This window comes from Ostrea edulis, chromosome 4 (assembly GCF_947568905.1).
Source record: "Ostrea edulis chromosome 4, xbOstEdul1.1, whole genome shotgun sequence".
Classification (NCBI taxonomy): Eukaryota; Metazoa; Mollusca; class Bivalvia; order Ostreida; family Ostreidae; genus Ostrea; species Ostrea edulis.
This window is the reverse complement of record NC_079167.1, coordinates 9,175,371-9,196,504: the sequence shown is the minus strand read 5'-3', so window position 1 is coordinate 9,196,504 and position 21,134 is coordinate 9,175,371. Positions and strand designations below refer to the sequence as shown.

Here is a 21,134-nt window from a genome sequence, read left to right as displayed (position 1 = left end):
TAGCATTTGCTTTAATCAGACATATAGAATTGAGAACTAGTTTGTAGCTTAATGTTTTTATTTATATTTATAGGAGCACTGTCATTGATTCATTCATTGATTCATCAGTGATTGATCACATTACACTACAACAGTGAATAAAAGGTGAAAAGAACTTGTGTGTTACATTAGGTTAAATGCTTTGAGCATTGTAGACATCCAGTGTGATTGGACTTGAAATAATAGTTTAACACAGAGCATTATACCTGCAATGATGTAAATGATTCCAGCGATTAGGGTCCTGGGATTTTGTTTAACCACGCCCACAACGTGAAAAATGGCAGCCAACAGCATCAAAAATAGATTGACAACGAAGAAAGGTGCTGTGTTCCTTTGCGATTCTAGAAGACGGGAAAACGGTTATTCAGGTCAAGAGCAATGACAAAAATGTATGAGAGTCTAAATATTATTAAAAACAAATTTTCAATATTTTTATGAAAACATGCACTTTGTTGAGACTAGAAGTATACCCCGAGTAGGATATACTAGTAATCAATCTATATTTCAAGTCTTCTAGGTCCTACCTGCTATTTTAAATGACGTTTCTTGGTTTGAAGTATCATCAGAGGGCGTTGATTCGTAGTCTACCAAACTTTTACAGGTTTCAGTAGGGTCAGTCATATTCATACCTGTGAAAAGAAATCTTAATGAAATTCTTGTGCATTTATGTTTTACGATTAGATTTTGCACAGGCTCCGTAGCGGTATTCCTTCGTTATACGCCTCCTAGCGGTGAAATAGAGTGTTAGTTTAGCCCTATCTCCACATTTCTTTTACTATGTAAAACTTTTACGGTACCAATTTTGATGCACCAGATGCGCATTTCGACAAATAATGTCTCTTCAGTGATGCTCAACCGAAATCTTTGAAATCCGAAATAACTATGAAGTTTTGGAACTAAATATAGCCAAAAACAGCGTGCCAAAAAAGTGGAGCCAAATTCGTCCAAGGATAAGAGCTATGCATGAGGGAGATAATCCTTAATTTTGAAATGAATTTCTAAATTTTGTAACAGCAATTAAATATACATCCGTATTTTCAAGCTAGTAATGAAGTACTTAGCTACTGGGCTGTAGAGACCCTCGGGGACTAACAGTCCACCAGCAGAGGCCTCGACCCAGGGGTCATAATGTAAAACTTATATGGTACCAATTACGGCACCAGATGCGCATTTCGACAAATAATGTCTCTTCAGTGATGCTCAACCGAAATCTTTGAAATCCGAAATAACTATGAAGTTTTAGAGCTAAATATAGCCAAAAACAGCGTGCCAAAAAAGTGGAGCTTTGTGATACTGAACTTCTGTTGACGTATCTATTGATAAAGACCAACTTTTGTTATGAAGTTTATGGTCAACTTTTAGTCACTTTTCTATGGAATCCTGTTGATGCTTTCTGTGATCATACCATCCTACATGCACTATGACCCTCCTTAATCTGTGTAAATTTAGGCGTGAGTGAAAGACCAAATGCGCATGCGTTCATGAGAGGAAGGATGATAAAATATAATGTTTCAATATATTTTTTCACGAAGCATTTTCACGTTTCTCTGATTTAAGAAAATAAATGTAGACCACGTAGCATCAGGAGTAAGGGGGAGGGGGGGGGGGCTGGTACTTTTTCTGACAGAAAAAATATCCCTTACTATTTGCTAAAGGAAAATAGATTTACCAGCCTGGTGTCCCTCTCCCAAGAAAATGCAGTAATAACTGCTATTATAAGTTGAAATTGCCACTATTGTCCCATCCTCGCACATAAAAACATTAAAATAAGAATGTAGCATTTTGGAAGAGATATCTCAAAATTACAATATTAAATCTCCGTTTCTATGGAGTGTCATATTAACATAAACTCAAATAATCAATAATTCAGCAATAATTGAATTTGAGGTGCGAATCAAATCAATCCCTATTCTCGTCAATTGAATTAATGCGCGCATCAATTGAATTGATGACAGCAATAATTTATTTGATGCACGCATCAATCCAATTATTGCGCACAATAATTGATTTGATGCGCGCATTAATTGAGTTGATAAACACATCACTTCAATTATTGCTCTCGTCAATTCAATTGATGTGCAGATCAATGTTGTAGAAATATTGCTCGCAGAAATTAATTTAGAGCTCGGTATAAATGATTTTATGATCTCTATTATTCAATTGAAGAGATCATCACTTCTTTTAAACAGAGCAACAATTAAATCGGAGATACCATACCTGTGGGCATGTTGTTCTCTTATTAGATAGTAGCTCTCTCTAAAAGAATTATACTGCGCGCATTAATTGAATTAATTAATGATATAATTAATTCAGGTGTCTTCACAATAGAACAATAATTGAATTATTGTGTCCATTAATTGAATTGATGCGAGCAGTAATTGAATTATTTCTCTCTTCAACTGAATTGTAGCGCGCATCAATTGAAATTGTTGATATCATTAATATATTTTGAAGAGAGAGCAACATCAATTCAGCAGAATGATTAATGCTATCAATAATTCAATTAATGCACGCAATAATTCAGAATCGAAGATATCGTTAATTATTTGTTGAGATCTTTAATTGAACTGTCAAGTACCTCAAATGAATTTAAGATATCTTCAAGTAATTAAAGATATCAATTATTTGAGTTTTATGTTAATTTGATGCTTCATACAGTTCGATGTGTGAAGTAGAATTTTTCAGAATATTGATATTAAGAGTTTATTTCTCATGCATTTACATCCGAGATATTGTCAGTTGCCATCAAACTTTAGAAATGGTATATGATATTTTTGACTCTATGAAAAAGAAATACAGTAAACCAAAACAAAAACAAAAAACAAGAGGCCCACAGGCCTAATCGGTCACCTGAATACTAGTGAGAAAAAGTATCACTACTTCCATGGGCTATGAAATCTAGAGGGAAAAAAAGCTTAATTCTAATGTTCAGCAACAGTATAAAACAAGATGTGTTCTTAAAATTCCACTGCCTTCAAAAGTGCATACACTGATGAAAGGCTTTAGATAATAAGTGTATTAACATTAAAACATCAAAACATATGACTAATTTGGACTCATCCTTAAGTCATAACCCTGGGTTTTGATTGAAATTCACCAATTTTTTGTTTACATCCTTTTCTGCCATTCCAAAGTATGCATTTAGATTTTATACAGTATCAACAAACTTGCACATAAATACTATATACTAAGTTTGCCCCCACATCTGGGGTCAGAACCCTTACTCTGGGGATCATCAACTTTACAATATTGGTATAAAAAAAAAAAACTACCTGCTCTATCCATTTAGTTTCAATTTAGTATCAACAGCACTAAAGAAGATGTTATTTAAGTGTTTTACACATAAACACTATATCACAAGTTTGGCTTCGCCCTGGGGTCAGAACCCTACCCCGAGGATCATGAAATTTACAATTTTGGTAGAGCCTTTCCTGCTCTCCATCACCATGCATTTAGTTTTTCTTACACGTGTGTGGTTCTTGAAAAGATTTTTGAAAATTGGTCAATTTTGGGCAGGTTTTGCCCCACCCCTAAAGCCCCAGGGATGAATGAATCCTGAAATTTACAATTTATGTCGCCCTTGTTCCAAAGATGCTTCATACCAAATATGAAAAGAATTGGAATGATGGTTATCAAGAAGAAGTTAAAAATGTCTATTGTTCACACATTTTAAAATAACTGACCATTTTGGCCCCACCCTGATACTAAAACCCCTACCCCTGGGATCATCAAATTACAATTTTGGTAAAGGACTACCTGCTCTATCTAAATATCTATTTAGTTTCAATATAGTATCAACAGCACTAAAGAAGATGTTATTTAAGTGTTTTACACATAAACACTATATACCAAGTTTGGCCCCGCCCTGGGGTCAGAACCCCTACCCAGGGGATCATGAAATTTACAAGTTTGGTAGAGTCATTCCTGCTCTTTATCACCATGCATTTAGTTTTTCTTACATATGTGTGGTTCTTGAGAAGATTTTTGAAAATTTGTCAATTTTGGGCAGTTTTTGCTCCGCCCCTAAAGCCCCAGGGGTGCTGGAGACCTGAAATTTACAATTTACGTTCCCATTGTCCCAAATATATTGCATACCAAATTTAAAATTTGAAGTTAAAAAATGTTCAATTGTTAACGCACGACGGACGACGCAAGACGACGGACGACAACCGATTGCAATAGGTCACCTGAGTTTACTCAGGTGACCTAAAAACCAAACATCTGTCTAGAGATTCTATTTAAAGAGGACGACAGTACAATGGCCATGGTACGATAATAGTATCCTACCATCGCTATCGTAGCATCGTGTCATTACCATCGTAACATCATGTTATTACCATCGTAACATCGTGTCATTACCATTGAAATATCGTGTCATTACCATCGTAACATCGTGCCATTACCATCGTAACATCGTGTCATTACCATCGTAATATCGTGTCATTACCATTGAAATATCGTGTCATTACCATCGTAACATCGTGCCATTACCATCGTAACATCGTGTCATTACCATCGTAATATCGTGTCATTACCATTGTAATATCGTGTCATTACCATCGTAACATCGTGCCATTACCATCGTAACATCGTGTCATTACCATTGTAATATCGTGTCATTACCATCGTAAAATCGTGTCATTACCATTGTAATATCGTGTCATTACCATCGTAAAATCGTGTCATTACCATTGTAATATCGTGTCATTACCATCGTAACATCACCAATTTTCACAAGAAACACACTATAAAACAAATATTAAGGACATAATAATCTTGACTTTCTTTTATCTTATGAAAATTAAGCATAATTGATTATTTCAATAACTTTTACATAAAATATATCACCAATTCTACAAAAAATCAAAGATTAATTAATATAATTGGATAAAATATTACACAAATTTGAAGACCTGTTTCATCAAAAAATTCAACCTAGGAAGAATATCTGTATCAAACTTTTTCTGAAATTATTAATATAGATTTGAATCATATTTTTGCTTAATTTAAATGAAAACAAGAGGTACTGTGAGCAATGCTCACTAAGAATACCCCCCGCTTACCCCAATCTCCCAAAGGGTGTTGGTAATAGGTAAAACTTCAGTATTATGATCCAAAAGGTATCTAGGAACACCGCATCTCCATGCGATGAAAAAAGCCATTAAAGAATTTATATGGAAACCATATTGCTACTTCGATGTCCAGTGCGCGTGACCTTTGACCTTTTGACCCCAAAATCGATAGGGAACATCTTCATCCCATGGGTAGTCCATATGTATGATATGGTGACTGTAGGTGGAAAGGATAACGCTTTAGAGCCCGGAAACCATATTGCTACTTCAATGTCCAGTGCGCTTGACCTTTGGACCCCAAAATCGATAGGGAACATCTTCATCCCATGGGTAGTCCATATGTATGATATGGTGACTGTAGGTGGAAAGGATAACGCTTTAGAGCCCGGAAACCATATTGCTACTTCGATGTCCAGTGCGCTTGACCTTTGACCTTTTGACCCCAAAATCGATAGGGAACATCTTCATCCCATGGGTAGTCCATATATATGATATGGTGACGGTAGGTGGAAAGGATAATGCTTTAGAGCCCGGAAACCATTGCGTCTACAGACGGACGGACGGACAGACAGACGGACAACCCGATTCCAGTATAACCCCCCCCCCCACAACTTGTTGCGGGGGGTATAAAAATGTGTGGGGTTGTGTACATTGAAACAAAGATTTGAACCATTTTGTGTCCCCACCCCTCTTCTTACACTGGCATACATTCTAGACAATAACAATATATGATTTGTTATGAAATGTGTATTCTTCAATTCATATTTATAAATTCTATATATTTATTTCATTATATGATAAATAGTCAGCAAACATAAATAATATATGCATATATACAATACTAATTCATTTATAACTACAGAATGTGTAAAACATATGCCCCGCATCAGCATTTCCTAATTTCTATGCACTGTGACCTTGATTCTTTGACCTTCTGACCCTCAAATTGATAGGCATCTTCCCTTCTTTGTACATATCCATATGTCCAAATTTGGTTTGAATAGAATACGTAGTACTTGAGTTATTATCCAGAAACCAGTTTTAACAGTCAACTTCCATGTGGCCATGAGGAAGAAATCTGCACTTCCTGGTATGGTTCCTCATATGATGACAGCATGACTAATCCCTCTCACTGTGGTTACCAAATATGGATGTAGCTAAAAAGAAAACATTGGAAGTCAATTTCTATCAATACTGTAAAGTCTTAACAATAGAACAGAAGATACTATTGGGTTTACCATCAGACTGCTAATACACCAACTTCAACTAACTCCAATTTTTGTCTAGCCAGGGTTTATTTTTTAATGCCTTGCTCAACAAATTGTTACTCTTAAAGAATTTCTTATGCAAAATGTTATATATGAATTTGATTGTGCATAAATTACTGATTATAAAATATATACTGAAATTCTTATCAGGATTTTTTTTAATGTGCATTTTCAATACGCTATAAAAATTAAAACTTTTTGACAATTACACTTTGAAGGAAGAATTTGATAAAATAATTTAATTTTCCAGAACTTATCAGAAACAAATTATCGATCTAGTAGCCCAATAGAAACATATTTATACATGTATATATAGTCAACAAAATTATCTTTTGTTTTAACTAATTTGTACACGAACGGCGCACCATAATTCTCTAGATGGGAGAAACCCCCTTTTCCCATTGAATTCTTTTTAATGAATTAAATTCGCTGTATATGTTGGCGATTTTATAAAAACAATGATATAGATTACACTTTTTAATCAAAATGATGCTTCGATAATGATACATTGACCGTTAGGAGCGAGATTCGCTAATGACCGACTAGGCGGGATCGGGAAGATCGCAGATCAATTTAAGTACAGATCTACTTAGTTTGTAGATTTTATTTTCATAAAAAAAATGTTTTGTATATTGAAGAAACTTACAAATTCATTCAATACTATATCAGCAGCCTCTGATCCGGGTACTACATCGCTAACACTTCCATTCTCCCCTCTCGTCGATCGTCTGACACGATGTTCAATGGCCTACTGTGTCACACTGTGTTTGGTCGTGCCTGCTTGTCTGTAATTTTCTTTGTCTGCCACTCACTTATGAGAATATCGGATGCAGCCTGATCTATAACTGCCCTTTTACTTTTAATGAATCGCCTGTGTATGTTTCTGGACTGCTTCAGAATAAACTAAATTCGACATCGTACAGTGCACGTATTTTCGCAATCTCTACCCAGAGTTATTGTTCCTTATGTAACGTGTAACCGAGCGGATTTACCAAAATTATTCAAATACAATAAATAATAATACACTACAGTAAAACTATTTTCCACAATTCATACTGAGCTAACTGCTCAAAAAATTATTTGTTCCGATTCGTGGGATAAGCCCAGATAACTTCTGAGAACCGTTAAAGAGACAAAAATAATAAAACAATCAATTACAACTTCGAGACGGAGCAATGATTCTTAGCTAATAAATAAAACCTCTAAATGAGATGGAAAACTTGTTGATTCAGATGCTGGCTCACTTAACCAAGCATGTATCTTTTATTATAAAGATTGTCCTTATTATTAGGGAGATAAGGAAGGAAAAGTTTGTTCAGCCACGTCTAATCCTTGTCTTCTACCAATGAGTGACGGCGCTCTTTATATACTACCTAGACTGATTTTGATTGGTTGATAACCTTTCCTGATTTTCATTGCATAAAAGAGTTCTAACATATTAATCTGAATTTTCTCTGATCATCGCATTTACACCTCTGTCAACGTTTCAAGGGTTTTACAAGATTTTTGTAAAATGGCACGTATGCTCAAATAAAGTAAGGTTTTGACTTCAGTTACAAAAATATACGTAAATAAATAAATATTGAGCAGATGTCAAGTCTTTTGTGACACAAGAAGCATTGATTTGGGTTGAAACGTGGATATTGGGTAGTTCTATTGCACCAAGCCTATACATAGGTAAATGAAGAATATATAGTAATGGAAAACAATCTACAAATAGTTGCTTGTCCTACATTATCCCGATATTTTATGAAATAGTTCTTAGTTTTATTAGCCGTAAAAAAAAAAGTGGATTTACATGTGGAATAACATTGCTTATTTTGAGACGTTAACAGAGGTGTAAGTGAGAGAAAGGAACGACAACTCTGGGTAGAGATTGGTATCTTCGAGCTCGCGTTTGTTTACAATCGTAACGTCATCATGAATGTCGTAAAATGAGAGAAAAAATAAAATATTGTCATATTTTAATTAATTTTTGGTAGTTTATTAACATTACTTACAAACAAAAACACATATTAATCTTCTTTGTGCATACAAAATAAAACATGTTGTCTTGTACACTTTGTAAGATATACAATTATCCCTTAGCAAGAAGGGTGCAAGGGATTTATTAACTTGCGCCACCGCAACGTTTTGGACACCATGTAAGGTGTGAAAAATTCAACTACAGTACATGTCATATCGACACTGGTCGGTTGATAGTCCAGCCTCAGAACATGACTCTGTTACTTACCTGGAATGGGTTTTAAGGAGTACCACGTGATTGTGAGACAAACTTGCCAAAGTCCAAAGTTAGTTGTGAGGTTTAATCCTGTCAAAAAAATTGAACTACATTGAAAAGTTTGTGACTCTCATGGAAGTTTCTATGGATAGAATTAAATTTTGTTTACTGTGTTAGAATCATTCCAGGATTCATTGAATTTGATGGATATCAAAATACGTCACAATGACCGACGTACCATTCAATGCCTTATTCCTTCTATGTCTACTTATAAAATAATAAGTGGATGCAAACATATAAGTATATTGCACACCGCCTGCAGCATTTTGGTTGAAGTTAATGGCAAACAGGCTGTCTATTATCTTTCAAAAAGTGGGCATGCATAGGCTACATCCATGTGGATGCAGTCTATGTTTGTGTACTAGTCGGCTGTCGTGACGTATTTGATTTGTCGTCAAATTCAGCAAGTCACTGGACGCTGATTGAGAGCAATCCCAGTGATCCTGGAATGGTTAGAAAACTAACGTCTCGACATATATTAAACAAAAAGTCGTTATAGAAACATTTAGTAGATCGGAATATGACAACTGGCTTAACAAACGGTACTTTGATTAATAATGACGTCAACTTTGTGGGAATATTGGTCGTACAATTTGTTATCTACAGAACTGTAGAATTTTTCACTCATATTGAGAAGTCACCATCTGTAAGTGACGTATCACAAATTCAGACCTATGCCTGGTGTTCCATACCGTAGCAGTGAGGGTTCTTTAACGGACCAACGCCTGCTGCGACACGGAACCTCCGTTTTAAAATTAATATCTCCGAAAGACCAGCGACTCTCACTTCTGCATGTCGAGCGTTTGGCTCTAACCATTGTGCTACCGCAACCGCTGTGTTTGTCTCTATAACTATGTTTTCTCACATAATCACCTGTGTGAGATCGACTTTAGCCATGTGAGACAGCCATGTGAGATTTTTCTTTCTCACATAATCACCTGTGTGAGATCGACTTTAGCCATGTGAAATGTTTCTTTCTTACATTATCACCTCGTCCTAGACTGCAAATCTCTGGAACAAGATTCGCTGTCTAGGACTCTGCAAAGCATCGTCCGAGACTGCGAATCTTGTCCCCTCGGTGGAATTTCCCTATCCCACACTCGTACTAATGAAGGATTCTATTAGTCTTACACTGCTGTGCAGAGCCACTGATTGTGACGTTATATATTTTCTTAGATTTACACGGTAAAATAAAATGTTTCGTATTGTTTTCTTTAAATTTCAATTTGATATACATGTAGCTTTCTGGTGGACCACTTTGGATTTTTTAGTTTACACTTATAGTGTAAACCTTTTTCTGATATGCTGACCCTGCCTGTCTAATTAGGTTTTGCATTGAATTTCAAATGAGGATTTTAATAATTTTGAATTTCTCAAAACTGATTTTATGCACTAAACTGTTATTAAAATGTGAGAATATATATATACATGTATATATGTGGGAAATCCACGTCTTAGACTGCGAATCTTGTCCCCTCGGTGGAATTTCCACGTTATATCACACTGCTGTGACGTAGTTTCTCTCTATTTTACGCTATATCACAATGCTGTGACGTAGTTTCCTGTCTCTATTTTACGTTATATCTCGCTGCTGTGACGTAGTTTACTCTCTATTTTACGTTAAATCACAATGCTGTGACGTAGTTTGCTATCTCTATTTTACGTTATTTCACGCTGCTGTGACGCAGTTTACTGTTTCTATTCTAGGCTATATCACATCATTGTGATATAGTTTGCTGTCCCTATTTTACGTTATATCTCGCTGCTGTGACATAGTTTACAATCTCTATTTTACATTATATCACACTGCTGTGATCTCTATTCTTACATAATGCACTTGTGTGGTATACGGTTAAAAACATATGATAAAATACTGCTTAAATAAATCAAAACCAAATGCACTAGTAGAGCAATAAATTAATCATTCAATTAATTGATAAAACACTATTATTGATTGTTTAGTTAACTTTCTTGCAATTGATTTCCCGTTTATTTTATATTTTAAATTTGTTGTAATTGTAATATTCTATATTGATATCTTAATCATAGAGTTCATATTGCTCCTTGAATTTTTTTTGTTTCAAATATAGTTCATTACCTGCATTTACCAGCATTTCTATAAAAAATGGTTTTAAAATCTTACTAAATTCAATGGGATCCATTTCTTCTGTGTCGTTGAAGTCACCTTCTACGTCTGCATATACTCTTGAAAATGGTAAATAAAAACCAGATTTTGTAACAGATTAAACGGCCATCAAGAATTGTACATTGAGAATATATTTCAAGGGACCTGAATAGGTCAATGTTGACAGAAAGAAAAATGACGAAATTAAACACAACTATGTTAGAAACTTGATGGTTCTCAGAAATGCCTTTAAATTTTAAGTGATTTGGCCTTTAATACTAAAACAGGTAATGCAATACGGGGATTTCCTACTCAATCCAGAAGAAGCAATGGACATTTGAATAAAAGAATTGTTAGTTTTATCCTTTAAGTTCTTTAATTTCATGTAACATGGTGTTGAAGATCAGGACCTAGAAATAAAAGGGTATATACCGATTGTTGAAATTCTACGCAGACTATTTCTTCATCACTATGTATATAATTAGCAAATGTAGGATTTTGTGGGGCTGCAATGTAAGAGAAACGTCATAGAATATGGGAATTTATTTGTGATTTGTCAATGAAACCAACAAAATATAGAGGAAAAAAATCTTCATTGTTGAACTGTTGAACAAATAAAATAACTTTAGATTACCAACAGGTGTTTTATTATTATCATTTTGAATGATAAGTTCATGCTATCGTCACTATCGAAACAAACACAAGGTACATGTATACGGTATACTGCCGGTTTAAAATTGTTACTTGACTTACTTTTCAACAAATCTAAGTTGCATTGTACGCTCAGAAACTGGTTCATAATTTAATTCACTAAGGGAGAAGGTGCAGAGGGCATTATTAGAATTGATATATACATCAGGACTGCCTTGGACAATAAATTGGCATTTCTTGGTAGTAACAAATTACAATGCCTATAGTATCTGATATTTGTAACCGGAACTGTGTAAGTGCCACTGTATTATTTCCCGCCACAACGACTATTCCTTGCGAAACAAAACGTCGATGAACGATATATACATTTAATCTCACAAATTTTTTATATCAGAATTAATTCAGAATTTGGCGATAACCTTTCAAAACACAGTATCCATCTACAAACTGCAAGCTCTTCCTGAGGATACAAAGATTGACCCAAATTTTCACCATCAACCTAAATATAGATATGCATTGTGTAGACTTTCAGCGTTTGGGAATTTTATCAAATTCCATACATCGAATGGACTACATGTATGCTGTGGCTAGAGAGTTGAAACCACAAACCCTGAAAATCGCGGTAAATATTCGATTTTTGAAACCATACTATATTCACAGTCAAGCATAGCAATACAAACATAGACAACGCGTCTGGCGTATAAAACTACGCGATAATCAGCATTTTTCGTCATAAAGCACCTGCATGGAGATGGGATTCGTGTAACACATCTACGATAAAAGAATTTCACCAACTTTCTGTCCTAGGTACATAAGTTGGTCTCTTCCGTGGTAGGCATTCTAAAATCGTACAATAAAAGAAATCGTTGGCTGAATGTAGCAAACGCTTTTAGTAACTTCTGTTGTGACTTCAGTGCCAGTTTATGTCTTACTGATCAGGAAAATGTCTCGTTGTTTAAGAACATATAAGTAGCATACATTTGAAAGGATTCAGAACTTGTTTACAGATAAAATGTTGACCGTGCTATCGTTAGAGCTAGGGCGACTACGGATATATATGCACGGATCCATAACTTTTTCCCAGGGAAGTGGGCTCCACCCCATGCAATTTTTAGGGGTCCAATCGAAACTAGGGACTAACATTTAGTATTTTATACGTACAACTGAAAGTACAGAAAAATAGGCAGATATCACGATTTCAATCTGACCAAAGTACAGACCTACATGATATATAGGACTGTGATTTGGTCAGATTGTTATTATTTTCTATGAAGCTATGGGGTTGGTGGGCTCGGACCCTCTTTTATACGTGCCTGTCATTTATAACCTCCTCCGATGAAAAAAAATGTAATAAAAATCACACAATAGGGTAATCAAAATCTTCAATAATATCTCTGTTTAATAGCAAGGCGTTGAAGTACAGTTTTACATAGGTAGTATACATCTGGAAAATCCAGAACCTAATTGTTTACTGAATATTGCATATACATATAGTAAAAAGCCTTACGTACGGGGTGGTGGTTTCGTGCGAGATAATCCAATTATGGGTGGCGACTGCGAGCGCCATGGTGCTGATAGCAGTGGCTCCCATGAACAAGGATAACTTGGTTATAGTGTGAATTGAACAGCGCATGATGCCTTCTACTGCAGCATAAGCTCAGCCTAAAACAAGGTATTTCTTTTAAATTCAAATGATATATCACATTATGAAGTGATTTTTTCAACAGGAATTACATAATTTTCCACACTTTCAAACCCTCTATGTACTAATCAGAAATACTTTCTGGAGAACCAGAATCACTTGGTTTAAACTTGCGTGTACAAAGCACCCTTGTGTTTTTTCCTACTAAGGTACTTCTAAGCCCCCCCCCCCTTTTTTTTTTTTGGCCAGTAAAAATATTGCTATTAAGATGTAAGTATGAATAGTGTGCATTTTTGTATACCAAAACAATGTGTGACTAGAAAAGGAAATATACGAATGCTGTATCACGCTAAGAGAAACCATTGCATATTCCAAGGGCAGATCACTCTAATGTTTCGTTTGTCCTTTTTTCCGATATGACAAATATAAACATCCAACTTTCTTGTTAGCCTATAAGAAATAAGGTACACTCGTTTGAACTTATCCATGAACGTATGTTGAGTTTCTGAAGTATCAAACTTGGTAAAGTTAAACTATGCATTAAAGTCATGAACACCTATATGTTTATCATGGCTCAGTGCCTTAGGCCTATAGACTCATGCGCAGGGGGTGGGTGATTTACCAATGAAAAGACCACAAATCATTTTTTTTTATATCATAAGTAAAAAGGTACCACTAATCAGATGGTAGTACTTTGTATAGCCTTGCCGATTTGGAGATTATTACGAAAAGGACTGATAACTTTGTATGAAAAATATCACGATTTTCATAATGTACACTCATAGCATTAAAGTATGAAATGTATTTTTTTTTTATTTGAATGTTTATTCAGCCCCCCCCCCCCCCACACACACACACACACATGCACACAAACACACTCCAGGACCCATTTGCACAAATATAATTAAGTTTAACTAACAGTTAATGCTATGATAAATGTATGATTAACTGTCAGTTAAAGTTAACTAGCCTTTGTGATAGAAGGAATATTTTCTTTACGATTATAGTGCACGATAGTCGGAAATGAGTAGAAACACAAGTTTTCATTGACCAAAAAATACTAATCAATCTTATCAATTTTTGAAATTCCCAATTTAGTTTTGGCTCGATGTGCGAGAATTCAATTGTTGTCTTCATCTCGAGGGCAGGTGCAGGTGAACATACCGTTCTATTTCCCCTATGTTGTTTGATCTCAGCCAATTGGAAATTATGGAATTATTTGATCATATACTAAAGTTCGTTCATTTAACCAACTTTATTTACTTGCATGCACGTAGATGCATCTTATACAAGGTCATATGCATTCTAAGATACCCTGTTAGATGTAAGACTTCACAAAGACTGGCACATTAATTCAAAAGAAAGACATCCTGCTACATAAGCCCGGATATAGAAAATAGATTACCGGAATTTGTTAGGACACCTCTATCGGTTGCTGCTAATTTATTTCACTCCCCAACACGACCATTGGAGTAATTATATGCCATTATCCACTCTGCGGATCGTCGTACTGGGGAATATAATTTGTCGCCTGTAGAAATATCAAAATATCACATTCCATTAAATAATTGATGAAAGACAATACGATGCATCATTCGCTAACATGCAGCATTTGAAAGTTAATCACTTGAAATAAAAATCGAATCTCCTCCTTTAGAACATTTTGCTATGCGCACATTTTTCTATCGAGGAAGTGTTCGTATTTACATCTCCAAAACTTATATTCTGTGTGAAACACTGATTGATGGATTGATTGATTAATTGATTGGATGATTGGATCTAATAACGCACTCATTAACATATGACATAAAATAGGAAACATTAAAGATAACCACTGACTAGTTGATAGATATTTAGCGACATTCAAACATTTTCATCACATTTAGAAATCCTTATACTTTCTTTCAGAAATATTTTTATTCTCATTTATGAGATATAAGAGCTGTATATCATCAGTGAAATCAGAATACAAATCTGCATAGAGAAGGGACAGTACTCCGGTAAATAATTCCGATATGTAACTGACGAGCAGATTGCCTTAAGCAATGGAAAGATTGGCTGCGTTTTAATTAACATCATTAGAAATTTCGAATAGCATGCAAAGCATTCATGAATACGTTGTGACCGTCTCTAGGGCCAATGTTTAAAGAAATGAAATGCAGGTTGTAAATTAAGAAAGTAATCGGTAGAATAGAATATAATTTGATATATACCCTACCGCAAAAATTAATATAAGAGAAAAACTCCCCAAAGAAACTAGCGAAGAAATTACCCCTAAAATGTAGGATATAATTCAGACACTACTGGTCAGAAATACTTACTGTGAAAGAACGAACTGACCACAGGACACCGAGAATGGACACTATAGGTTGTCGTCTGCTGAATTGTGTCGAACGATTATGATTTCCAAGTTGTCAGCACGTATAATCACGTATTTATACTACGTCTACTATCATGTGATATTGAAATGCACTTTATACAAACGGTTTATCGAACTACAAAGAGATCGATTGGTGCAAATGATTCCAAAACCGTTAAGTTATCTAGAATTTATACATGTACATTATCTAGTTTCAGAGCCATCACCATGAGAAGCGTCGACGATACAGCGATCAAAACATAAATTTTATTCCACTGAGAAATAAAGACAAATAAAAACTATATTTCAGCGTATATATAGAAATTTCTATACACAGGGATTGCTTTTTTACTTGGACGGTGACAAAGTTTTAACTTCCTCTACGATCGACGTCTCCTTACGCGTGGAAGGAAAGAACTTGTCGAATTATTTTCAAGACGTGCAGAATAAATGACCCTAAACAACAATCCCTAATTGAAAAGAATTTGATCTGGAACATTATTCTCAGAAATGTCTTCTTCTTTTTTTATCTTTTGACATGATCTTCAGGAGAGAGAGAGAGAGAGAGAGAGAGAGAGAGAGAGAGAGAGCAATTCTTCTTAGCTTTCTCTTATGAAGCATTGATAATATAGTCACGCACACATAAAACAAGACTACGACAACTACATCACAAACTTACACAATAAATCGCACGCATGCACAGCATCATTGGAATTGCATTGGATAAATCTAACGTCTATAGTATATTCATCGAAATGTCCAATTTTCAATAACTGCCTTGGTAAACTCGATTCCTTAAATTTTTACTGATATCCACGCACAAGTACTCTGAAGTTGAAATAAAAAATATGCTAGAGTTCCTCATTGACAATATCTTCGTGGTCTTTGGTGATCAGGTCTTCCAACAGTCTGTTGAAATTCCCATGGACACGAATTGTGCTCCTTTGTTAGCTGACCTGTTTTTATATTCATATGAAGCAGAATTTATTCAAAAACTTCTACGTGACAAGAAAAAATCTCTCGCTGTGGCCTTCAATTCGACTTTTAGATATATTGATGACGTTTTGTCTATTAACAATGATAGCTTTCATTCATATGTTGATTTGATATATCCCTGTGAGCTCGAAATAAAGGACACCACAGAGTCGTCCACTTCTGCTTCATACTTAGATATTTTATTGAAAGTAGAAATTAACGGCAAACTAACAACTCAACTGTATGACAAACGGGATGATTTCAGCTTCTCCATCGTCAACTTCCCATATTTATGTAGCAATATTCCATTATCACCTGCATATGGTGTTTATATATCTCAACTGATTCGATATGCAAGAGCTTGTTCTGCGTATAGTCAGTTTTTAAATCGAGGTAAGCTACTGACAAACAAGTTGATGGTACAGGGATTTCAACAGTCTCGATTGAAGTCAGCATTTCGCAAATTGTATGGTCGTTATAACGATCTAGTTCGTCAGTACAACCTCGCATTGGGTCAAATGCTGTCTGACGTGTTTCATACCGATTGTTAAGCCGTTCTTGGCACACTGATTTTGACTGCGGATAACTCTGTTTACCTGATCAGGATATAGGGCTCACGGCGGGTGTGACCGGTCAACAGGGGATGCTTACTCCTCCTAGGCACCTGATCCCACCTCTGGTGTGTCCAGGGGTCCGTGTTTGCCCAACTATCTATTTTGTATTGCTTATAGGAGTTATGAGATTGATCACTGTTCGTTATCTTCACCTTGCATAAACCAAACTAAATGATCCACGCCAGCTACAGTTCTTCCTCCTGACATACGATGAATTGGACACCTTTATGAGTTATTTCCTTATAACAGATACAAACTTTAATATACTTCAAGTATATATACTTTCATTAAAAAGGAAAGAACAGATTGAAAGGTAGAATATGATTAAAAGGTTACAATTCAAAATTATAGGTATAAATTAAACGTGCGAATAAACTACAGTGCATATAATACCTGTTAAGGTTTGTTCGGAATTATTCAGAGCTTTTTAATTCAATAATGTGGAGCATCAGATATTATGTTATTACAATATGATTTCGTTAACATATCCATTAAAATCATATGAATAATGTAAACGTTCCGTATGGCAAATTGATTTAGGTTTTCGGGGGAAAATTCCCTTTATTTATTCTTATCTCTGATTGTTATACGATGGAAAGTGAAAAATAATGAGAACTATATTCAGCTAAATATCCACAATTTCTTCATTGATATGCTCTGTGCATAGTTGGCATTGTATCTTTTTCTCCACATGAAACATAACCATTTCTTTAACTTTGTTCAAGGATGTAAAGGAAAATTTAACGACCAGTGATAAATCTCATAATTGCAACAAAAAATACAAAATTAAGAGTATTAGGGCAAACACGGACCCCTAGACTCACTAGAGGTAGGGTCATGTGCCTAAGAGGAGTAAGCATCCCATGTCGACCGATCACACCCGCCGCGAGCCCTATATCTTGATCAGGTAAACGGAGTTATCTGTAGTCAAAATGAATCTAACGATAATGCGTATCTGTTTCCGTGTATACACAGTAGTTTATTAAGACAATTTATGTTAAAATGTGCTATTGATTCAAGACTACATTGCAGATTTGTTTGTTTCCATATAAATCATAACAGAAAAACATGTTAAGGTGTAAAAGCTTGTCATTTATTTGAAATGACAAAAAAAATGTGAGTCCTAAAAATAAACAGAAACAACTTGGTTAGGAGACATACCCGCATCACAATTTATTACAGGTATGTAAAATATTCGCTTATGATTTGTGAAATTCAATTAGAATTCCATTATAATTTCTTTCAAATATTTAGTGATCTTGAAATAACCATTTGAAATGCTAATTTCACTCTACGTTTTAAAACGCATACATTGTAGAATATGAAAATCATCATAGAAGAAGTAATGTTCTTTTTTCAACAAAATCAAGAAGATAAGAGACACAGAACAAACTATTGTACTACTAATCACAGTCATTTACAAGCAGCAGACATCTATCAAAGTACTACATATTGTCATCTGAAGGAGACACCAAACAAGGTACTACATCAATACTTCTGACGGTGGAATACCCTGATGAAACGACAAAGTAATACAGTATTTCTTCTGACAGTAGGAAACCTAGACAAACCGCTAGGTATTGTCCTCTGACAATAATACATGTAGATATAAAATAAGCTACTGTGTTTTGTTTTCTTAAAATAGGAAACACTAAACAAACTCCCATAGTATTGTTATCTGACAATAAGAAACACTAAACAAACTGCCAAAGTATTGTTTTCTGACAATATGAAACACTAAACAAACTGCCAAAGTATTGTTTTCTGACAATAGGAAACACTAAACAAACTGCCAAAGTATTGTTTACTTACAATAGGAAACACTAAACAAACTGTTATAGTATTGTTTTCTGACAATAGTAAACACTAAACAAACTGTTATAGTATTGTTTTCTGACAATAAGAAACACTAAACAAACTGCTATAGTATTGTTATCTGACAATAGGAAACACTAAACAGACTGTTATAGTGTTGTTTTCTGACAATATGAAACACTAAACAGACTGTTATAGTGTTGTTTTCTGACAATATGAAACACTAAACAAACTGCTATAGTATTGTTATCTGACACTAGGAAACACTACACAAACTGTTATAGTATTGTTTTCTGACACTAGGAAACACTAAACAAACTGTTATAGTGTTGTTTTCTGACACTAGGAAACACTAAACAAACTGCCACAGTATTGTTATCTGACAATAGGAAACACTAAACAGACTGCTATAGTATTGTTTTCTGACAATAGGAAACACTAAACAAACTGCCAAAGTATTGTTTTCTGACAATAGGAAACACTAAACAAACTGCCACAGTATTGTTATCTGACAATAGGAAACACTAAACAAACTGTTATAGTGTTGTTTTCTGACACTAGGAAACACTAAACAAAGTTTTATAATATTGTTTTCTGACAATAGGAAACACTAAACAAACTGTTATAGGGTTGTTTTCTGACACTAGGAAACACTAAACAAAGTTTTATAATATTGTTTTCTGACAATAGGAAACACTAAACAAACTGTTATAGTGTTGTTATCTGACAATAGGAAACACTACACAAATTACAAAACATTGTCCTCTGAAAATAGGAGGTAACAGTATATTTGTCCTCTTTAAGTAGATTTCTGGATTTTTAAAAAGTGATGATGTCAGTAGAGTTCCGAAATAAATATCTTTTTAAAAAGACTTGGAAAATAAAAACAAACTAAAAATAACGATATGTTTAAAATCTACTATTGCTTGGAATATTTATTATTTTTGATAGAGTTTTTTTTTGTTTAATTTTGAAACGCAATGGAATTTATGGAAAACATATTTGATCCAAAGTGAGACAACGAATATAATAAACTACTGTTTTGATATTTATGTAATGACTATCAGTTGGTAAATAGCTACAAAGCAACCTTCATATGATATATTTGAATGGGCGAGTTAGAAAATGCATTGTTTTGAAGTTTATTGATATATTGCAACACCAGTATTTGTAATGGACAATGTAAATAAAGAAAAGAGAAGAGAAGTTTGCAGATTAAGTTATAGTCATACATGAGATACTTCAAAATAAAAAAAAAATGTCTATTATTATGTTTTTCATAACTGATGATAAGAAAAAACACAACAAAATACAACATCTACGTAGTTGCTATAAATTGTGGATAAACAGTTGGAGAAGGAAAAATTCCCAAGACTTAAGAACGGTGTGTATTATTGAGAGCACGTTGTAAGGAGATATAATTTCGTAGAATCCTCAATGATTAATACTGAATTTAAAATATAAAATACAGAGTGGAAATCATCGGTCATTTGTGCTGTTCTGTCGAGGTCAACTTACTTGGATTTACTTCACACGTTATAGTGCATATTCCATCCATCTACAACAGGTCAGTGTGAGATATTATGAATGAATATGTTTTTCTTCATTTCGAGAACAGCAGACCCATTTGTCAATCGGCTCAATTTTAATGTTGTATCTTTTGATTAATAAACAGTGCTCTTTTCGGGAAACAGAACAATTTTTTATAAATGATTTAACAAGGTAATGCATGAAATATTTTTCTGTAAACATTAATGGGTGATATACGATAGGTATAGAAAGGGCATGAATTCTTGTTGGGATGACCAAAATTGAAAGTAGAAAATAGCTGCTTTCCATTTACATGACTGAGACAGTCTTATTTATAATGCTTATAATCCCTCTCGAAGCATCTACAAAAACTGTCTTCTATTTTGTGGAACCTTGCTATTGTTCTTACCCAACATCATATTTGAGCAATCTAATTTTATATATAATTTAATCTTTGTCGAGAGACAAACATTTTTTACATAAGATATAGAATACTTATATCTCAGCTGATCGTTCTGTGTATGATCAGTTTTTGAATCGAGGCAGGCAACTGACAAACAAGTAGATGTTACAGGGGTTTCAACACTCTCATTTAAAGTCATTAGTTCGCAAATTCTATGGTCGTTTATATAATGATGTAATTTGCCAACACAACCTATATGTGGGTCAAATGCTGTCTCACGTGTTTCATACCGACTGTTAGGCCGTTCTTGGCACATTGTTTTTGATTACGGATTACTCCGTTTACCTGATCAAGATATAG

At 34.5% G+C, this 21,134-nt stretch overlaps 1 protein-coding gene and 1 long non-coding RNA gene across 4 annotated transcripts in view; both read right to left on the bottom strand.

Annotated features, from left to right (window-relative positions):
* LOC125669425 (voltage-dependent calcium channel gamma-5 subunit-like) overlaps window positions 1-21,134 on the bottom strand; it is a 34,721-nt gene that overhangs the window by 11,595 nt on the left and 1,992 nt on the right. Inside the window, exons 1-7 of one of the 3 annotated variants that reach the window (XM_056161901.1) lie at window positions 16,117-16,237; window positions 14,484-14,609; window positions 12,948-13,098; window positions 10,804-10,865; window positions 8,613-8,690; window positions 564-668; window positions 246-380 (exon numbers count right to left, since the gene is read on the bottom strand). In XM_056161901.1, coding sequence (XP_056017876.1) covers window positions 246-380; window positions 564-668; window positions 8,613-8,690; window positions 10,804-10,865; window positions 12,948-13,069 — 502 coding nt within the window. In that variant the 5' untranslated portion in view covers window positions 13,070-13,098; window positions 14,484-14,609; window positions 16,117-16,237. Of the gene's footprint in view, window positions 1-245; window positions 381-563; window positions 669-8,612; window positions 8,691-10,803; window positions 10,866-12,947; window positions 13,099-14,483; window positions 14,610-15,399; window positions 15,523-16,116; window positions 16,238-21,134 lie in introns of those variants that run through there. The other 2 variants (XM_048903911.2, XM_048903910.2) reach the window with 2 other exon arrangements.
* On the bottom strand, window positions 5,923-7,271 carry LOC130053980 (uncharacterized). Its single transcript, XR_008802205.1, has 2 exons — window positions 7,026-7,271; window positions 5,923-6,268 (listed from the first exon to the last, which is right to left on the bottom strand). It is a non-coding gene; the product is annotated as an uncharacterized LOC130053980 (long non-coding RNA).